Source organism: Phyllostomus discolor, chromosome 3 (genome assembly GCF_004126475.2).
Source record: "Phyllostomus discolor isolate MPI-MPIP mPhyDis1 chromosome 3, mPhyDis1.pri.v3, whole genome shotgun sequence".
NCBI classification, from domain to species: domain Eukaryota; kingdom Metazoa; phylum Chordata; class Mammalia; order Chiroptera; family Phyllostomidae; genus Phyllostomus; species Phyllostomus discolor.
In genome coordinates this window covers 147,592,643-147,614,639 of record NC_040905.2, presented here as the reverse complement: position 1 = coordinate 147,614,639, position 21,997 = coordinate 147,592,643, and the positions used below count along the sequence as shown (strand labels likewise).

Genomic DNA, 21,997 nt, shown 5'->3' with positions numbered 1-21,997 from the left:
GTGCATTCATACGACTATGTCAGTTTTCAGGTACAATAAGATCCTGGCCCAGTTTTCTGCAGTGTATTCTTCAAAGCACAAAAGCATACCACACTGAGGATAGCCATACACACTGTAGCACATGAATTTTACTATGCTGGTTTGTGAGTATCAAAGTGAATATGAACATAACAGTCCACTTGTTGTCCTCCAGGTGCTTTGCATTCTGATAAAACTGTAGTGAAGTGTTTGAACACTTCAAAACCTCTGGGAATGAGAATATTTTGAACAAAGTGCATTTTCAGGAAAACATGGCAGTGTTTACATGCCATGTACGTTTACTCATTTCAGTACTGGATGAATAGTAGAGGTTTCTGAGATAATAAATACTGTTTTGTGATGAAAAATAAAATAAAAATTAGAAGAAATAAATAAAATGTTCATATTACCCAAAGTAATGTACAGATTTTATGAAATCCTTATCAAAATACCAATGGCATTTTTCACAGAACTAGAAGAAAAAATCCTGAAATTTATATGGGACTAAAACAGATCCCAAAGAACCAAAGCAATATTGAGAAAAAAGAACAAAGCTGAAGGTATCACACTACCTGATATCAAACTGTACTACAAGTATAGTGATCAAATAGCACGATAATGGCATAAAAACAGGCACATAGATCAATGGAATAGAATAGAGAGCCCAGAAATAAGTTTATGCTATATGGTCAATTAACATACAACAGAAAAGGCAAGAATTTACCTTGGAGTGAAGACAGTCTTTTCAATCAATGATGGAAAACTGTACAGATGTACAGAATGAAACTAGACCACTTTCTTACACCATATAGAAAAATAAAGTGGATTAAAGCTTTAAATGTAAGACCTGAAACCATAAAATTCCTAGAAGAAAACATAGGCAATACACTCTTTGACATTGCTCTTAGCAATATTTTTTTAGCTATGTCTCTTAGGGCAGACAACAACAGCAAAATTAAACAAGTGGGACTATATCAAACTATAAGCTTCTGCATTACAAAGGAAACCATCAACAAAAGGGCAGCCCACTGAATGGGAGAAGATATTTGCAAATGATGTATCTGATGATACAGGGTTTATACCCACAATATACAAAGAACTCATACAGATTAACATAAAAAAGTAAATAATCTCATTTAGGAAAGGGTCAAGTCAAGGAACATGTATAAAAGACCCACAGACAAAGACAACCAGGGGGAGGATTGAATGTGGAAGGTAGGGGTGGGTAGTGCAAGGGACAGCAATGTGGGGGGAAATGGGACAACTGTAATTGAACAACAATTAAAAAGAAGAAAATAAATGAATAACCTCATTTAAAAATGGGCAGAAGACATAGACAATTCTCCAAAGAGGACATAAAGATGGCAAACAGACACACGAAATAATGCTAACATCATTCATCTTAAGAGAAATGCAAATGAGAATCACAATAAGATATCACTTCACACCAGTCAGAATAGCTATTACCAAATCAACAAACAAGTGCTGGCAAGAACATGGAAAAAATGAAATGCTGGTGCACTATTGTCAGGAATGCAGATTGGTGCAGCCACTGTGGAAAACAGCATGGAGGTTCCTCAAAAAATTAATATTAGACCTAATGACCTAGCAATTATACTTCCTGGTATTTATTCAAAGAAACCGAAAACAATAATTCAAAAAGATGTATGCACCCTTTTGTTCATTGCAGCATTATTTAAAATAGCCAAGATGAAAGCAACCTAGTGTCCATCAATAGACAAATGAGTAAACAAGATTTTTTACATATCTACAATGGAATATTATTCAGTCATAAAATATTGCCATTTGCAACAAGATGGATGGATCTAGAAGGCATTATGCTAAGTGACGTAAGTCAGAGAAAGACCAATACTGTAGAATTTCACTTACATGTGGAATTTAAGAAACAAAACAGAAGCAAACCCATAGATACACAGAACAAACTGATGTTTACCAGATGACAGGAAGATTGGGGCGATGGGTAGAAATACTGAAAGGGATTAAAAGTATGAATTGCAACCTATAAAAATAGTCACAAGAACATGATGTACATAGAGCATAGGGAATAGTTATACAATAATAATGTGATAACTATCTGTTGTCAGATAGGCACTAGATCTGTTGTGGTGGTCAGTGCACAAGTTATATAAATGCCCGATCACCATGTTGTGCACCTGAGACTAATATAACACCGTATATCAATTGTAATTGAAAAATACTTTTTAACGCAATACATAATTGGACCTAGTTTGATCAGTTCATCTAGCACAAAACAGAGGTTAGACTTAATGGGCAAAGTCTGAATAAAGAATGTGCCGAACTGGGAGTCCCGGATTTTTCTCTAGTTTCCAGGTAAAAACCAATTACAAATGCCAAGCCTTGTTAGGCCTTTAAAAATACTGCTTCCCACTTTACACATTTAAGATGATGTATATTACATATGCCATGTCTTTCCTCACCTGATAGGTAAAAACTTTAAATTTCCTTTTCAAGTAGAAACTTTAATCAATCTAACATAATCTAATGATCAACCAAATAATTACACAATTAAACAAGACAAGGAAAAGAGGTCTAGACATTCACCAAGGTCATGGACTGCTGAGTATGTCTAGATGACCTAACAGTCACTGAAGGACTCCTCTCAGCTTGTAACTCAGATGTACAAGATGTATTCCTGTTACCAGTATATAAAACTGTCATCACAAATACTCTATTCAGATTAGAGTTTGTCTTAAGATACTTAGAATTTCAGTTGGTTAAAGAAAGGAAAAATATATAACCAAAGCTAATTGTTTAACCTACTTTTTGAAATGAAATGGAGAATTGAAATTTGAATAAAATGCAAGTATAACAGCAATATTGGATAAGAAGCCAAGTTGTAATGATAACCCAGACAAAGGTTTAAGATAGTTTCAGAAAACCTATTGCCACCAAGAGAATTAATTATTGACCTCATTCAGGAAAAACTTAGTATAGGGCAGGGGCAAGGGGGAGGATACCAAATTGGAAGCTGTGAGGAATGTCAAAGACATACGAGACAAAATTCTTCCCCTCAAAGAGTTTACCACCTATTTGAGAACAAAAGATACATGTGTGAAATGACCAGAGGACATCTGTGCAGAGTGGAGGTGAGGTGGGGAAGAAGAAGGAAGCAAGGAACAGACAGTCAGTGCCTTCAGCCATCAAGAAAAAAGAAAGAAATCTTGCCATCTGAGACAGTATGATTAACTAAGAGTATTGTTAAGTGAAATAAGTCAGACAAGATAAATACTGTATGATTTCACTTATATGTGGAATCTAAAAAACAAAACAAACTCAGATACAGAGAACTCATGGTTACCAGAGAAGTGGGGGCTGGTGAAATGGGGAAGGGGACTAAGAAATACAAACTTGCAGTTGTAAGTCACAGGTTGTAATGTGCAGCATAATGGAACAGAGTCAGTAATATAGCAAGAACTGTATACAGTGACAAACAGTACCATGGCAGTCACTCTGTGAGGTATATAAATGTTGAATCACTGTGTTATCTACCTGAAACTAAAATTGTATGTCAACTACAATTTAAAATATTTTTTTTCAAATTGGGGGAAAATAATTGCTGAATTGGTCAATGTTAACCCCCTTCTTGGTGAGGAAACAGACTTAGAGATTCATGTCCTCATTGCTCATCCAATACTTTGTCTACTGTGCAGAGCTGCTTCCCCCTCCAATTTTGCTTCTTCATGCTTTGCTTCTTTGCATCGAGGGAAGTATGACAGGAAAGACACATTGAGTCAGCTATGCGGTACCCGAAATACTAATTTAACCACCAAAATATTTAGTGAGCCATTATAACTAGATGGCTTTTGTCAGTTAGCAACAGAGCAAGTCACTGTTTTCTTACCTTCAGCAAGAACACACAAAGGGTAAATCGGCATCCACAGTGTCTGACTAAGCCACGTCAGGACGGCATAGGATATGCCCAGGACCGATAACATGCTGTACGTGTACCTAAAAGGGGATGAGGAACTGGTAAGAATCATTTGCTGCTGATGTCTGAAGAGTTATGAGAATGAGATACTTCACTCTGTAATTACACAAACAAAGCTGGAATGTGTGCAGATTCCATACTTTATTTCCTATAATTCAAGCAGAAGAGGTTTAAATAATGGGGAGAGGGGACCATGTCAATCTGGCTTGTCTCATGAGGTGGATTGCAGACAATCAAGTCTCCTTGATTAGTGACTTCGATTTCACTCAGAAGCCAAGCCCATTTTATGCAATAAGGAGATAGTTTTTTTTTTTAATTACAAACAAATCTTGTAACTATCTAGGCAGTGAATTTTAAAAATAACAACATGACTTCCAAATCTTTATTGGCATCCTTCTGCTTATGTAGCTGAGCCATCTTATGTGTCAATTAAAGAACTGTGCCAAGGAGCTTGTTTGGGTTACACTAGATAGTTTAAAACCTGCTTTTGTGACACAACAGATGAAGTCAGCTACATCTTTTTACTTCTCTGTTTCCTAAAGAGGCCAGTTGTTCCTCAAGTTAGGCAAACATCAGAATCACCCAGAGGGCTTTCAACAACACAGACTGCTAGGCCTGCAGAACCAAAGGGTTGCTGCTTTGATTCCCAATCAGGGCACATTCCTGGGTTGCAAGCCAGGTCCCCAGTAGGGGGCACACAAGAGGCAACCACACATTGATGTTTCTGTCCCTCTCTTTCTCCCTCTCTTTCCCTCTCTCTAAAAATAAATAAATAAAATATTTTTGAAAAAAGTCAATTGACAATGGATATGAGAGTTATCGCTGTACTATCAATTCTATTCCATGATATATCCTTATGCCAGTATCGCACTGTTGCTTATTGTTGCTTTGTGGTAAATTAAAATTGGAAAGTGTGAGCCTTCCAGCTATGTTCTTTTTCAAGATTGTTTTTGCTATGCTGGGTTCCCTGAGTTTCCATGTGAGTTTTAGGAGCAGCTTTTCAATTTCTGAAAAGAAGCCACCTGGGTTTCTGATAGGGATTGCCCAGAATCTTTAGATATACCGGGGGAGTCTTAACAATATTAAGTTTGCAACCCATTAACATGGGATATCTTTTCATTAATTTTAATCTTTAGTTTCTCTTAACACTGTTTTATAGTTTTTGATGTGTAAATTCTGTACATCTTTTGTTAAACTTACTCCTACTTCTTTTGATTCTATTGTAAAAGGAATTATTTTTTAATTTTACTATAGGTCATTGCAAATATATAGGATATAATTGATTTTTCTGTATTGATTTGGTATTCTACAAACTTGCTGAACTAGCTTATTAGTTTTAGTATTTTTAGTGGATTCCTTATGATTTTTTATATACAAGAAAGATCATATAATCTACCAATAAAGACAGTTTCACTCCTTCCTTTCCAATGGACCCCTCTTACATCATTTTCTTGCCTCATGCCATGGCTAGAGCAATGGTGAATAGAAGTGGCTAGCTCAGACTTGCTTGTCTTGTTCCAGATCTTGGGAGGAAAGCATCAGTCTTTCATCATTAAACATCAAGTTAGCTGTAAATTTTTTGTAGAGGCTTTTATCAGGTTGTGGAAGTTCCCTGAACTTTGCTTTTTAAAAAGTTATCCTAGGGTGAGTTTGGAATATAATTGTACTCCTATTTTACAGAAGAAAAAATGAGTTTCAAAAAGGTTAGATACTCTGGAATTTTACTCCTATGTTAAGAGAAATGAAAATATGCACACACAAAAGCTTGCATGTGGATATTCATATCAGCATTCCTCACAACCAAAAAGTAGGAACAACTCAAATGGAAAAGTGTGGTATATCAATATAAGGAAACAGTATTCAGCCACATAAAACAAATGAAGTATTGATAGATGTTACAACATGGATGAACCTTGAAAACATTATGCCAAGTGAAAGAAGCTAGTCACGGAAGGCCACATATTATATGACTCCATTTATATGAGATGTCCAGAATAGGCAAATCCATGGAGACAGTACCTTAGTGGTTGCAAGAAGCTGGGAGAAGGAGAGAATGGGGAGTGACTACTAACAGGTTTGCAGTTTCTTTTGGGGGCAATAAAAATGTTCTGAAATTAGTAGCAATGGTTGCACACATCTTTGAATACATTAAAAACCAAATTTTATGCTTTAAAAGGGTGAATTTTAATGTACATAAATTATCTCAATGCTGTTATTTAAAAAAAAGGTTAAGTGACTTGCTGAAGATCATATAGCTAGTAATGGTGGAGGTGGGGTTCATCCTGCAATCTCCTTCTGTGTCCAAAAGTTTTTCCATGATGTCATGATACCACTCTCAGTGCACAAGTCACTTCATTCTGTAATGGGTCTGCTGAGTTTATCTGAGCCTGAGCTGACTCAGAAAGAGTCGGGCATGCCAGAGAATAATGCGTTAGAGAGCCGCCATCTCAGGAGAGGCTCTGTGTCTCATGAACAGGAAGTCATGGGCTACAAAAGCCTATGAAAGTTTGTCCAAGTCTACAAAACTATCAGTTAAAAATGAGAACATCCTAAGTTCTATATACAAAAAACTATAGTCATTTTTTCTTTTTTTTGTTTATAGTCAGCTGAAGTCAACAAAATATTCTAATTCACTCTACAGCTCAACCCATTATTTAGAAATATTTTAACTCAGCTAAGTTATTGACAATGTAATAAGAAATTTATATAAGCTCAGCTAATTTGTTACCTGTCCACATCCAGATCTTTTCAAGCAAGAGGGGTAGTTCTCGTCTGTAAAAGCTGAAGTAGCAGTTAGGACAACTCTTCAAGGTGAGCCACAGAGCAAAGCACCACTGGTGCCCATAAGACTTGGCTCTCCTTGCAAAGTTCAGGAATTAGAGGGAAACTGGAGGGGATCTAGAGCAAGCAAGGGTTCTAACCAGAACTCCTAGGAAGTCCATGAAAGAACTTCATTCAGGCTTTTGAACCCACTGGAATTGCATACAAAAATGCATGTGGAGGTACATTTTTTTCTGAGAGATGAGGGCCCTATAGTTAAAATAGTAATGAATTTACAGAAACCAACTTTGTAAGTTCTGACTATGATACAATAAAAAAGTCTTGCTTTGCTTATTAGAGTAACATGTTCCAGAGCAATTGCAAGGAATGCCTTTCATTAGCAAACAGCTGTGAGGTTTATTCCAAATTGGTGTTATGCCAACTCTTCTGTTAGATACCTGCACTGGTTTGCTGTTGTAATACCATGGTTGATTTTCATTATCTTTGATATGCCCATTATGGAAAGCACTAAAAGTACATTTTTATATAAAGATAAAACAATTTGAAAAGGGTTTATGTTTTTCTCTTATTCCAAGTAACCAAACATACACAGTTATTACTGGTTTCACTGCAGAAAGCAATTTAGCTTTGTTTTAAGATGTTATTTTGCCTCCTTACCTAACCATATCCAATAGATTCCAAAAGATGAATAAAACACACACCACATATTTCTCTTGGACTTCCTCTTGACTGGTGATCACCACAAAAAGGATGATTATTCTTTCTGTGAGCTAACAACAACAAAAACAGCAAAGTCAACAATTAGGATCATATGTTAGGCATGTAGGTAATTTCCTAATTAAAAAAAAACAGAGTTCCTCTTAAATGTATACTTTAACTAGAAATGCATATCCTAAACTTAAAATGATCTCTGAGGGAGTAGTGTTATGGGTGAATTTCATTTCCTCCTTTTTTTTTTGTATTCTCCAACATATATAATGACTGAAAAGATAACATTTTATCTGAATCAAGATAGTTTCCTTCTTGAAGTACATGCACACATGTTTTCATTCACTTTGGCAAGCTTTCACTGCGTGACTGCTATGTATTAGATGCTAAGATTATAACAGCGCAGTCCTTGCGCCAGAGGGCAGCAGCAAGAGAATGTGAGGCAGTAACTGACTCGGTGTGAATAATGCTGCCACTCAGAGTGTTACATCCGTCCGGTGCGGGAGATACCTGGCTGGGGAAAGAATGCAGGGACTTATGAAGATAGGCAACATTTCAGTTAGATTTTGAAGAACAGGCAGAGTTTGTGAGGTAGACTGGATAAGAAAAGGGCAATCCTAGGCCAAGGGAGCAGCTCAGCAAAGAGGCAAAGATGTGAAAACAAGGTGTGCTGGGGAGTAATGAGGACCCCGGAGGGCTCGAGTAGGGTGCGTAGAAGGGAACAACAGGAGATAAAACTGAAAATGCATTGGGGGCTGCGTTGTAAAGGGTGTTGAGTGACAGGCCAATACACTTTGATTTCATCCAATAAGGAAGCCATTGTAGCTTTGTTATATTTTTTAGTGGGGGGGGGCAGGGGGAAAGGGGGAATATAATCCTAACCCTCATAAACTAGTAGCAAATGAAAAAAATTCAATATATTCATTTTTTTCAGTCAGTAAGCATTTACAAATTATTGAGAATTCATACAAGTACGGCTTAGCTCTAAGTACTGACCTCAAAAAATACATTCTTCTTTCCCAATCTAAATGTAATGTGCCTTCTTATGTTGTATTTATATCCCCTGTACAGTCTGCATCTTTATGTTTTTAATAAAACATTTTACTTTCAATGGAGATTGAGGGAGCATATTAGTGATAATGAAGGGGGAAAATTGTTCTATATTTTTCAATAGCTGTCTTTGTTTTTAAAGCAGATCAAGGAGAAAAGAGTGGGATAATCTATGACTTAGAATCATAGGCAGTTAGTCCTGGAAAATCACTTAGTGCAGAGAAATCCAAGATTTGCCAACAATGGGCCACGTGATGAGAAACCCATATGTATGAGCTCTATCAGCATGTTTACGACCACAGCAGTGAGTCAAGAGGGTGCTGCTTAGCTATAGGAATTTGACATGATTCAAACCTTAGTCAAACTGTGGATGCTCTCTGCTGCTTCCCTCCTGTCAATCTTTTGTTTCTCTAATTAACTTTACTGTAGTTCTGTAACGGATTACATTTACCTGTGATGGTAGTTACTGAATGATCCAAGATTGCTGCCACAACACCCAGCAGCCTTCAGATAAAAGATCTTAGCAGCAATTTAGGAACTACCTAAACTTACATTTAATCACTGACTGCTAATTAGGAAAATCATCCATTTTGATAAAAGTTCAAGAGACACACACATAAATACACACAAATCCCCTATTTCTAATGACAGGGTTGACCACTGAAAGAAAAAACCCAGATACCTCTTAATAAGATCAATCTCCATCATCCCCGCCAGCTACTAACCCAACCCCACCTTTTTACAAATAAGGAATTTGGGAACCAGACAGAGTTAAGTGACTTGCCCAAACTAGTGGCAGATCTGAAAGTATATACATCCCATGTTCCCTGGTTCCCAGAGTTGCAAGTTATCCATGATGTCAGGTGGCCCCTAATTGATGAGTACAGAGAAGAAAATATCTTCAAAAGAGACTGGAGCTGCACAATGAAATTCAGCCTGTTGAAAATCATCACTTGAGGGTTTGTGGCATGTTAGTGATAGAATCCCTATTGCATAGAAATCAGCAATCCACATGCCCCCCCCTCCAAAAAAAACCACACAACCATGTACATACATGTGGGTATGTGGAGATTCACACACACACAATGTCAGTCTAATTAACAAATTATTTGATGGCTATTTCTCTCTAATTCGACCATTCAATGGCAATACAAAAGTAGAATTGAGGTGAAGATATTCTAAATTAATAAAAGTCAGTATGTATTGGTCACTTTATGCCAGATTCCAATTACACATCACCTCATTTAATCTCCCTAATACCCCTAAGAAGTAAATGATATTATTATTATCTGCTTCTGCATTTCATAAAGTGAAAGTGACCTGCCAAAAGATCTGGAATCAAAATCTAGACAATGTAAATACTGCTGGTGAGGGTGTAAAGCAAAGAAAACATAATAAGTAAAATAAGCCAAACTTAAAAGGCCTTTATGTAAATTATTTCATTTATATGGCATTCCAGGAAAGGCAAAAATGGAAAGACAAATTGTATCAGTGGTTCCCAAGGTCTGGGGTAAGAAGAGCGAATGACCTCAAAGGGGCTCGAAGGAACCTTTTGGGATGCTGTGCATGCTCTGTATCTTGATTGTAAGGGCAACTGCCTGTGTAAGTTTGTGAAAATTCATTGCCTGTACACCAAAGAAAGGTTGATTTTTACTATATCTAAATTATAGCTCAATAAACCAAAAAAGTCATTACAATAAATCCAAAATTAATTACAAAAAATATATAGACAATGTGATTCCACATCCGTTGTTCTGAAACACTGAGACATGTTCATCTTTGGTCTTTGATGGCTGCCCAGTGCCTTTTATCCAGATTATATCCTGTTCTTTCAAAAAGTTTCTCCTCAAAAATGAAACTGTAAAACAAGAACCTCCCTACTTTTCTTTTTTTATTATATTCAGTTTATTATTTTACTGAATATCATTGCTTCTCAGGTACAGTTTTCAGAACTAATTAAATCAGAACTAATAGGAACTTGATAAAAACACAGACTCTTGGATTAATTTCCTAAATCAATACCAAAATGTACTTAAGTCTATTTTAAATAGACTTTAAGATTTTTTTCTTTTATTTACATATAATAATTTCACCACTTATTTGGAGCTTTACATTTGGGAGAACTTAGCACTTTGTCATTTAAAACAAACCCTATGAGAACATGACTAATTGCTAATGAATGTCCTGTATGTTTAGTGCAGCTCAAACAGGTAGAATAAAAGTACAGTAAAAAATTCTATAACTTAGCCCAAATTAAACATGGTGGTAATGTGGTCTGCTCAAAAGTATGGTAACTATAAAATAAAAATACTTTGCATTTTAACATTCTATTTGGGAATCTTAAACTCCAGGTTAAGCAATGACTTAAAGCCAAGTTGTTACATTATACATGGTGGCTAGCACTTTAGTTATAAATTGTTCAAGGGGGCAAAATGATACTTCAACTATATGGAGAATTTCTATAATCTTAGAACATAAATTAGGTTTAGCCCCAAATACTATTCTACTATTTCAAGCCTGTGTGAGCTTTTGTTGAGAACTTCAGAAACATACCCTTATATGATCAAAAACCACCAATTACTTTCTTCTGTAAGACAAAAGCATTCAAATAATTGTATCTTTAAATTTTTGGTTTATTTACTCATCACTCAATAGATATTTATTAAGTGTACTGTCCTGGGCCCTGCGGGGTAAAACTATGAACAAGAGCAAGTCCCAGCCTCATGGTATTCACATCCTATGTGGGGAGAGAGTTGAGAGTTCAGGACAAATAGCCTAAATCCAGGTTCTTCCTGCACCAATCACAATTTATGTGACCTTGGGTAATTTATTTAATTTCTGTGCTCAGTGATTATACCAAAGATAATAATTAGTATTGTATAGTCAATATATAGGACAAGGTTATGAAGATTAAAGAGTTAATGCATGTGAAGAACTTAGAAAAGTATTTGGTGGCACAGAGAAAGTCCTAAATAAATGTAAGCTATTATTTTTTAAAAACATAGTTCAATGTAGTGATTAGTGTTTTGTAGGAAAATATACTTTTCCCTATAATCAAGACTATCACTGAATAAAAAGTTAATCTCAGTATTTTTAAAATTATACTGTGAATATACCTTTATAATTATCACACTGAAGAACTCCATGAATCAAATGCAAATTACAGAGGAAAATCTAAAATCTTACCTATAGGAGAAATTGTGTATATAGGTCATTCCCAGGAGGCTTTGAAGTTTTGAAAATCTCATAGCCTGACACTATCTTTAGTTTTATGTCTAACAGTATAGACCTGTCCCCAACTAAAAACTGGAGAGAAAATCTATATGATTTTATGAAAAAATCAGAAGATTATTTAATCTGGAAATGCAAAGAAGTACCTGCTTCACAGCTGAAAGGAAACTAAGGTGAAACTTGGCTGTTTTACTAAAAGAGTTTATTTTAAAATACTCTCCTTTGGAATTTCCTTCATGTTTGTGCTCATAAGAATCTGTAACTGTGAGACCTTTAGAGCCGTTTTGCTTGTCCTATCAGAGCTAGAAAGTGAGATTCGTAAATATACAGATCATCTTGTAACTTGGGCTCACAAACAGAATTATAATATTGGGGTAATAATATATCTCTATTGTTTTGGTCTATAGACGTTAAAAATTGTGTAAAACATACCTGTGCAGTCATGTTTACTGTGAAGCAAAGGAAAGAATGCAGAATTTAACCATTTTAATTCAGTTATATATTGTATGAAGTCTTTGTATTTTGGGCATTTTTCAACAGGTGAAGGAGTAAACTGAATTACCCTGAGGGTTTCCTAAAGTCACACCAATCTGATGACACAAAGGTTTGCTTTTTGGATATTTTCCCCTCTCCTTGAATCAAAGCATCCTCAAGCTATATCAATAAAATATAGCTTTCTCAGACTTCCACTCAAGCAAAGTCAGAATAAAGCCCTTCAAAGATGTCAAAATCAATATTTCAGAGATGACAGTGTTTCCGATCTGTAAAAGCCAGGTGTTTTCATTAACCCTACTGAAGTAAATTAATTTACCAATTCAAGCATTTTTGTTTTTTTTTTAACCCAGCTAATAAAATATTCCAGTTCATTTGGGAAGAAGTCATTGGAATGGTGAGATACTTCATTTTCATTTGTATCATCATTTCTAATAATAAATACCTGCATTTTGGACCTTTTTTACTTTCCTATTTTATAAATTTGAAATACCAAATACCAAAAGTTAACTATATTTCCTTATATAATTTTAATTGGCATGCAATCATTTCCAAAAATGGATGTCTATAAACAACTATTTGTGTGGTCGTTTGCCCTTTCCCCTAAAGTGTGTTTCTCAAATACATAAAAATATATATGTGTGTTAAATTATTATAGTCTTATTATAAGTCTTTTTCCTCCTTTTTTCTCTAGCAATGGTGTGTAATTCTAAAAATTCATAATGGCTTTCGTCTGTCAAAATAATGTGTATGAAACATTTTAAAATGCACAGAACAAAACACAGAGAACAAGCACTCCCTAAACACACACCACCACCATTTGATTCATACAATTCTAACTGTTCAGCTAGTTTATCATTCTTACCAACTTTTGGAATGACTTATCTTGATATTTTGGAAGACCAGTTCCCAAAAGGAGAATTCAGCTGAGACTTAGCAACCTCCCAAATGTAACGGCAAGATAACATCAGGAATGCGCAGGCATGTTTTTCAGCCCACCTGAAGCCATGGGTTTCATGCATTTTTTTTTTCAAGACACCATATGCAATCAGCTATGATTACTGTGTCAGTAGTTTAGCCACATTCTTAACTACAGTTTCTTCACTTAAAATGGGGAAACAGGAAAACCAGGAAAGATTTCACAACCTTCGAGTTTTGTTTGGTTATTTTAAAGCAGGGGCCCTAGAGCCATCTCATAACATCTCATAACAAAGGAATTCTAACTTCTGCAGAATGCTAATAAAGGCAGGGGGAGAAAATGAAACTTTGGACTTGACGACCTTTGTTCCTCCAATACCGTGTCCATCCTGAACACCAGAGAAAATACAGTACATGAGTAAAACAAAATAGAGAACAGATGAACTCTCAAAGAGGTAAAAAGAGAACCCAAACGATCACAAGAAAAATGAACAATCAGCCCAGGATGAAAACGGTAACAGTCTTCCCACCATGGTGATCCCTGACTTGTTATTTCTCCCAACAATAAAGACTTCAAAATCACCTGAGCCCTGTTAATAGTAGCCCCTACAACCTCACCTTTGCATAAAAAGTTTTAATGTATATTTGCTTATATTTTTTACTTACTAAACAAAAATATAGTTTGATTATGGTGATCATATTTCTTTCTATAAGCCATCACAGTTTCAATTAATAGTGGTTAAAATCACACTTAAATATTCTGGAATTTCTGGAACTCCAAAAAATAGGATTTCTAATATATAATAATTTCTATGAACTCCAAAAAATAGGATTTCTAATATATAATAATTTCTATAATTGGGCAAGCCTATATAAGTTTGGAAAGCATAAAAATGTGCATATTTTTCTTAAGATTGCTATTCTTTTTTATTTTATTTTAAATATTTTATTTATTTACTTTTAGAGAGGAAAGGGAGAGAGATAGAGATAGAGATAGAGAGAGAGAAACATCAATGTGCGGTTGCTGGGGGTTATGGCCAGCAACCCAGGCATGTACCCTGGCTGGGAATCGAACCTGGGACACTTTGGTTCCCAGCCTGTGCTCAATCCACTGAGCTATGCCAGCCAGGGCAAAATTGTGCATATTTTTCTAGGCATATTCAAGGCGCTCTATTTTCTTTCTTACAAATTTAACTGTCCTGGTTCTGACTTGCATCCTGTACATTAACAATAACTCAAATGACACCACTCTTAATTTTGAAAATGCTAAAATTAATATTAGCCAATTTAGCTTACAAAAGTAAAAAGTCCAAAAAAGTATACCAAAAGGAAACATGACTTAGACTGGAGGTAAATTTGACCATGCTCCAAGAAAAATAATTTCGTACAACAGAGTACAACTTTAATTTAACCTGAGTTGTTAATTCTGTTCTCTGAAATTAGCATCATGGGGTGCTGGTATTATATGCATTCTGGTTGTTAACAAATAATAAACGTCAATAAATCTTGTTCCCAAATAATATACTTCTTCTGGGAGAGATATGTACCATTTTTTATTTTTATAAGGGAATGTGTTTAAGGGAATTCCATCTAGATCTTGGCTAACTGACTGTTAGCTAACCATTACTCTGTTATAAATAGTTCATACTTTAAATAGTGCCATGATTTTTATTATACATTTGATATTTCAACACTTGTCTTCATCTTCATGAATACTATTTCTCTACTTTTATGTAATAAGTAAAACTTAGAATCTCCCATAAACTTATAATGCTGATTTATTAGGTTCCTTAGTATTATATTACTATTCCCATCTTTTAAATGTTCATGATATTTTAAGCAAATTTAATACAAGGATCTACGTAACACCTCCATTTTACAAAAATTTAAGATGTGTATTCATATTCTCAGCACTCTGCTAGGTGCTAGCAACATAATCAGCTTCTGACATTTCATTTTTACAGTGCAGATTTGTCAAATTTAGTTGTTTATCCATTTTTCCAATTTATTTTGTGAATAGTTAAAAGGCAATACTCATGTAAATGCCTTTTTCTGAAGATTTTAAACACATGTTCATATAGTCACCTAACCCTTAATGCTTAATTAAGTGCTGGCAACTTATTTCACCCATTTCTGCAGTTACTCCATGAGATATATGTTACTTTCCCATCACATAAGGAAAGAATGTTTGGGACAACTGTGTGACTCATTTAAATGCATACAGCTACTAAGAGGTAGAAGTGGGATATGAACCCACGTCCAGTTGATCCTTGAGTCTGTGGTTAGACACTACACTAGATAACCACGAATAATCACTCTTTCCCACTTGTCCTCAGTGAAAGTGGCAGAGTGAGCAGAAATGGCTAGGAAATATTCTATTCTCTGAACAGGGATGAAAGCAATTTTTTTAAAGTTTTTAATTTGTTGACACTGTTACAGATGTCCCCTACTCACTTCCCCCTTTTTGCCCCTCCACAAAGCCCCCCTACCCTGCCTTCACCACATCGTTGTCTATGACTATGAGCTATGCATATATACATATATTATGTTCTTTGGCTAATTTCTTCCAGTCCCTCCTACCCCCTCCCCTTTGAAAGAAAATTTGTAAAAAATTAAATTTGTAGGTGGTAACATTGGTTAATGACATTATATAATTTTTAGGTGTACAAGATTATAATTCAACATCTGGGACTAATATCCAAAATATATTTAAAAACTCACATAACAACAACAAATCCAATCTGATTAAAAATTGGAAAAAGAATCTGACTAGACACTTTGCAAACCAAAACCACAGTAACATAACACCTCACACTCATTACAATGGCTGTTATCAAAAAGATGAGAACTAAAAAGTGTTGGCAAGAATGTGTAAAAAAGGGAACCCTCATACACTGCTGGCGGGACTATAAATTGGTGCAGCCTCTATAGAAAACAGTGCAGAGGTTTCTCAAAAAATTAATAGATTTTTTTAATCCTCTACTCTTTACCAGGTATTGTGGGTGGTGTCCTTTCCCCAAAACAGCCCATTGACTGTGGGTGATAGGATCCCACAGCATAGAGAGAGGAGCCAGGCATCCTGGGCATCCCGCCCAAGCCTGAATGGCTCCACCCCTATACCTCTCCTCAGTCCTCGCCTGCCCTGTGCAGGGCACTGGAAGAGTCAGAGTGGGGAGTAGCTGTGAAATCTCCTTCCATCAGTAAATGAATGGATCAAAAAACTATGGTACATTTACACAATGGAATTCTATGCAGCAGAAAGAAAGAAGGAGCTCCTACCCTTTGCAACAGCTTGAATGGAGCTGGAAAACATTATGCTAAGCAAAACAAGCCAGGCAGTGAAAGACAAATACCATATGATCTCACCTTTAACAGAAACCTAAACAACAAAACAAAGAAACAAGCAAAATATGACCAAAGACACAGAAATAGAGGACAGGCTGACAGTGACCACAGGGGAGAGAAGAGGGAATTTCAGGGGAGAATGGGAAGGGTTCATGGGAACAAATTTAAAGGACACATGGACAAAAACTAGGGGGAGGGTGGTAATGGGAGAGAAGTGGGGAGGGTTGGGAGGGTGGGCTGGAGTGGGAGTAAAAGGGAGAAAACTGTACTTGAACAATGATTAAAATAAAATTTAAAAAAAAAGAAAGAAATCTCCTTCCAGGAGAGGAGCACTGCAGTTTTGCACAGGGCAACAAGCTTCATTGCCCTGAACATTTCTGATTCGCTCTTCTAACGGGACAGTGTTTGAGGATGGGTAATTTTTTCATGGAATTCTCTGTGTTGGTGACTTGGGTCTTCAGTATGCAAGGACCGGCTTTTTAATGGGCATAAAGTCAAGAAAGGCTATAAATAAAACAAGTTCCATGTAAAACAGATTAAAAAATAATAACATCATAAAAACCTACCTGCAGGAACCTAGGAAGAAGATGGCTTGATTCAATGCCAACATATATGTGCAGCAACTCCAAGAGGGAGAGGGACTGGCAAAGTCTCATCACAAGTCCAATAGCATAAAAAGTGTCAACCATTGAATCTGCATCCAGTGAATTAAAAATACAGATATAATAAGTAAAAACTAGAGCATAACCCACATCTCCATAGCACTTTTAAATAAAATTGAGATTATTTACCCCCATTTTCACTGTACACATAAGAAATTTCCTAGATCACTACATCATAGAGAATATGCAACTGAAGAAATCAGTTCATATTACAATATATTTTCATTGCTCCTCTTCCAAAAAGAAGTAAAAACTTGAAAAAGATGGCTCCATATCCAAAGCTATAGCACTTATTCCCCATTTGCAAGAATATAAAACAATTCCTGCATACAAACCAGTAGAATCTAGAGTACATCAAACACAAACAAGTTGGAGCCCTGGCCAGATGGCTCAGTTGGTTGGAGCGTCATTCCATACACCAAAATGTAGGTTCAATTCCCACTCAGGGCCCATACCTAGGTTTCAGGTTCAATTCCCAGGTTCAGGGTGCCTACGGAGGCAACCAATTGATGTTTCTCTCTCACATCAGTGTTTGTCTTTCTCTCACTCCCCTCCTCTTAAAAACAAAAATCAATAAACATGTCCTCAGGTGAGGATTAAAAAGTGTAAACAGGCTGGAGGTAAGCTTATTACAGAAGCTATTCCCACAGCTTTTCCACTGACAAGAAAATGAGAGATGAGAAAAATAAGATTTCAGAGAAGCCTTACTGAAATTATATTAATGATGCCATAACATCAAATAACAGCTTATGTGTATCTGGTATGTGTGTCCTATACATACTTAGCGTTCTCTGGACTTTTGTTAGTTTTTTTAATTAAATTTATTTTGGTGACAACATTAGCTTCCGGTGTACATCTTTATAATATGACATCAGTATACTCTGTTGTGTGCCCACCACCTGAATTCTAATCTCTTTCTGTCATTGTGTATTTGGTCCCCTTTACCCCTTTCATCCTTCCCTTACCCTCCTTGATTTTTGTTAGTTTGGAACACCAGAACTTGGACCTCTGGTGAGGGCTTTTGGAGTCTGCACTGTAGAGCGCCCAAATGAAAGATTGAATTTGGAGAGAGCTGAAATGGGAGGGAAACAAATGTTCCTCCAAAGAGGACAAATATGTTGGTTTAAATTTTAAAATGAAATCTTTCCATATCAAGAAATGTCTAAGGAAGACTATGCTCTCTTTACTGCCTAATGGTCATAAATTACCATCGAGCACTAAGGGTTTCTCTTCTCAGCTGCTCTGTTTGTGGACACTGTTAATATCATCCCCATTTCGCAGGTGAGTTCTGAGGCCAAGACAGTCTGCTCTTTCCCAGTGGCCTGCACTTGCTCTGACAGAGCATTGTCAGTTACACAGCTCCATGAGGGAGGCAGGGAGCAGGTGTTGCTGATTCAGGTCATCAGCTTCTATAAACTGAAAAGTTAATTTATACATTGGTTCAAGAATTATACTGAAACCCCACTTAGTCATTTTCAGTCTGCCTTCCATATGAATAGGTTATGTTTCTTTAATAAGTAGCTTTTATAATTATAACAGTAGGATAAAATTAAGAAATAAATACACTGTTGACTGGAGCAATTTATCCCACTGGAAAGGCCAGGTAGCAAAGGAATTCATGGCTCGTGACTTGTGCTGTGAATGACCTGTGACATGCCCACAAAGCCACAGCCAACTTCCAAGGCCTAGAAGTGGTTTGTTTGTTTTCTCTAAAAATATAAAGGAAGTTTTCCCATCGCCTGTGTTTTCCTCTGCTTGAAGACTCCCAACATAGCTGAAATTCAAGCCTGAGGTTGTACCTTTGGAGGTTCTTAACAAAGACAAGAATTTTTCTGTAGATTTGCAGTAAGAAGAAAGCAACATAAAATAGTTTAGGATACCTCAAAAGTTGATTAATTTCCTGATGATACAGAAGTCTGAATTGATGAGCACAGCATGACTTTTCCCAGATACATACATGTTTGTTTTTTAGCTGAAACCAGCAATTGCTCAAATTGTCAAGTCACTCAACAGTTGTAAACTGTGATGATGCCATGTGAGGATGGGACATGAAAAGAATGTTATTTTGACAGTCTTTTAGTAATTCCTTTTTTTGAAAATTTAAATGTTATTTTAAAACGTTACTTTTTAGGAAACTAGAAGAAACTTGTAATTTAAACCATTAATGCCAACTTCCATAGAAGTGATGAGTCACCTACAAAGGGTGTCATTTTCTTAGGGACACATTAATTAGTAGTCTCCAGTTACCTTAAACCTGGGCAGTTAAAAATAATGGAAAAATTTGGTTAGTTCCTAGTTTTTCTGCATGAAATATCATACAGACTGGAATTTACAGATTCCCTCAAAACACACCACACCTGCCAATGTCCAGTCCAAAACCAAGTGGGAAGAGAGAAATGGTATCAAGGCCATGAATACTTTTTCAGGGGGAAGCCAAACCCCTTTTTCTCATCTTATCTCCCCACTTCTCCAGAAAAGTTTTATTTTTTTGTACTAAGCAAGAAGTATGGTTTCTGAAAAATGTGGTCACTAAATTTGGAGGAGTGAAGGGTATTAGGTAAAGTTCACAGAAGTTAAAAAGTTAACATAAGCAAGACTAGGTGGAAACAAGGAAAAAAGTAAAAATCAAGAAGTGTTTTTGAGTTTTACCTTTTCCAAATGAAAAGAATCTGACTGTCATATTTGTAAATATCCATGAGTGGCCACAGAACTGGACTAAGTAGTAGATGAAAAGATAGGCATTCTTCCTATACCTATAAATACAGAAAAATCCATTAAACACTGTAAGAAACATCTTTGAATTAACCTACTGGTCAACCAGAGCAAACAATAGAAAATTATTCTCTATCAGTCTTTTATTCGGTTACCCCTCTAATGCACATCAGATTTTGAAAAAACCATAACATACACCTTCCACTAATGAGTATCCTATATTGCTTAAAGCCAAATATGGTTCTATTTCAAAATCCACTTCATCCTTGATAAACTTCTAACCTTGCTGCTCACCAACAGATAAAAGTAAGTGTTGCAAAGACTGATTTGAATACTTTTAGAAGAAAAAATACCTGGGGAAAGGGTTGACATAGTCAATATGTGTTGTAAGTGCAGAACTTGAGAGATAGCTGGTTCACAGTCACCAAAGGGGAGCAGTGATGGTGGCATTCCCCAATGGTGGGTAATTCAGTCATTGGACATACCTGACTTTAGAATGCATTATGTGAATAAGGTCAGTATCTCTCTACTGCCTCCTGTGCTGCAAGGGCAGATGTTTCCTTCATTAGACACACATAGAAGGCAGTTTAGTGGCTCAGGCCAGAAAAGGGAAGTCAAGATGGGTTTTAAAAAGGGTTGCTGGAGAGATGACTAAGAGATGATTGACAGATATGGCTTTGAGGGAGTCCACCCAAGCACTGTCTGAAGTGTTCCCCCGGGGGGTTCAGAAGGGTAGTGGGAGTGGCCCTGCCAGTGTAGACAAGATTTTCTCCTAGTTGAGGATGTGAAACCTCTGAAAAGTAAGGCTGAAAAGTAGACACAGTGTAGCTTTATAAAAGTTTTACTCAGGCACCCTACAAATGCCACAAGCTACTGATGGGGGTAGGGAGGAGGAATACCTTCCTTAAACCAGCATCAGAATCACTTGGAGTCTCGGTTAAACATACAGTCCCCGAGCTCCACCACTGAATGAGTTTTTCTGGAACTGGGCCCTCGAATATACACATTCAATAGGTGTTTTGGCCGCGGGTAGATCTAAAATTCACCCTGCTACGCTAGTCTGAGAAAGTCAAGGGAACGGCACTGGGTGTGGAGGGGAGGGAAGGGAAGGACTGGCACAGAGCGCACAAAATGAAGGAGTGGCCGCCCCGCAGTCCTTCCTATTTCCTCATCTGTAAAATGAGGGAAAAAACAGAGCCTTCTAACCAGAGTTATGGAAACAATTAAACTAGCTAATACCTGGTCAAGAACTCAGAGATGTGTGGGGCGCAGGGTTGCATTGTTCAGCGCTCGCCAGTGCCTGCCCAGACACTGATGGGGTGGGGGAGACCTCGCCCCGGGGGCCCCACCTCCCGCACCCTCTCCCTCCGGCCTCTTCCAAGCGCCCTACCTGGGCTGCAGCCAGGCGGGCAGCGCCATGGGCCCCGTGGGCCGCCACAGCCAGGGCCTCCAGCGCCGTCCGAGAAGGAGCACCGCCTGGGATCTCGGGAGGGGCAGCCCCCGCGGCCTGGTGCGGAAGGGCGGGGCCTCTCTACATTCAGCAATTTACCAAAAAAAAAAAAAAAAAAAAAAAAAAAAGCCCAAGGTTGTGCAACAGGCACGCGAAGCAAGCCAAGTTCCTCAAGTTCCTGCAGCGGCAGCAACGCGCAGCACCACAAATGACCCACCTCCTCCTGATCCAAGCTACACCAGCCTGGCAGTGGCGGGAACGTGCCCACTTACCCCGCCGCGTTCCCCACAGGTTCACGCAGCTTTTTACAGGGCGTCCTAGTCTCAGGGTTGAGTCCGTCGCAGCTTCGTGGAAGGAACAGGCCCTCCCACCTGACCTTCAAAAGCAGGCAATCAAGCCTTCCCAAAGCCCCTCCGGGACGCGCGGCCCAGGTGCGCACCTCTCTTATAACCCTCACCTGTGAGGCCGTTCAGTCAGGAAGTTTGTGGCCACACTTCCCTTAACACCTTCCTTTCAGCTAATGGGCCTGACTCCCCCAGGATCAGACATCAGTGGCCTCTCCTTCCCCCTGGGTTCTCACTGATGCTCAAACATCCTTTTATGTTTCTTGCGCGTTCACCTCCTTATCCTAGCCCACCACCCTGAAAACCTTCTCCCCTT

At 37.4% G+C, this 21,997-nt stretch overlaps 1 protein-coding gene across 2 annotated transcripts in view; it reads right to left on the bottom strand.

Annotated features, from left to right (window-relative positions):
• HACD4 (3-hydroxyacyl-CoA dehydratase 4) overlaps window positions 1–21,426 on the bottom strand; it is a 29,236-nt gene extending 7,810 nt beyond the window's left edge. Inside the window, exons 1-5 of one of the 2 annotated variants that reach the window (XM_028520562.2) lie at window positions 21,278–21,426; window positions 19,825–19,928; window positions 17,080–17,207; window positions 7,427–7,539; window positions 3,902–4,008 (exon numbers count right to left, since the gene is read on the bottom strand). In XM_028520562.2, coding sequence (XP_028376363.1) covers window positions 3,902–4,008; window positions 7,427–7,539; window positions 17,080–17,207; window positions 19,825–19,928; window positions 21,278–21,306 — 481 coding nt within the window. In that variant the 5' untranslated portion in view covers window positions 21,307–21,426. Of the gene's footprint in view, window positions 1–3,901; window positions 4,009–7,426; window positions 7,540–17,079; window positions 17,208–19,824; window positions 19,929–21,126; window positions 21,146–21,277 lie in introns of those variants that run through there. The other variant, XM_036021545.1, reaches the window with a different exon arrangement.
• Between the last annotated feature and the right edge of the window lie 571 nt (window positions 21,427–21,997).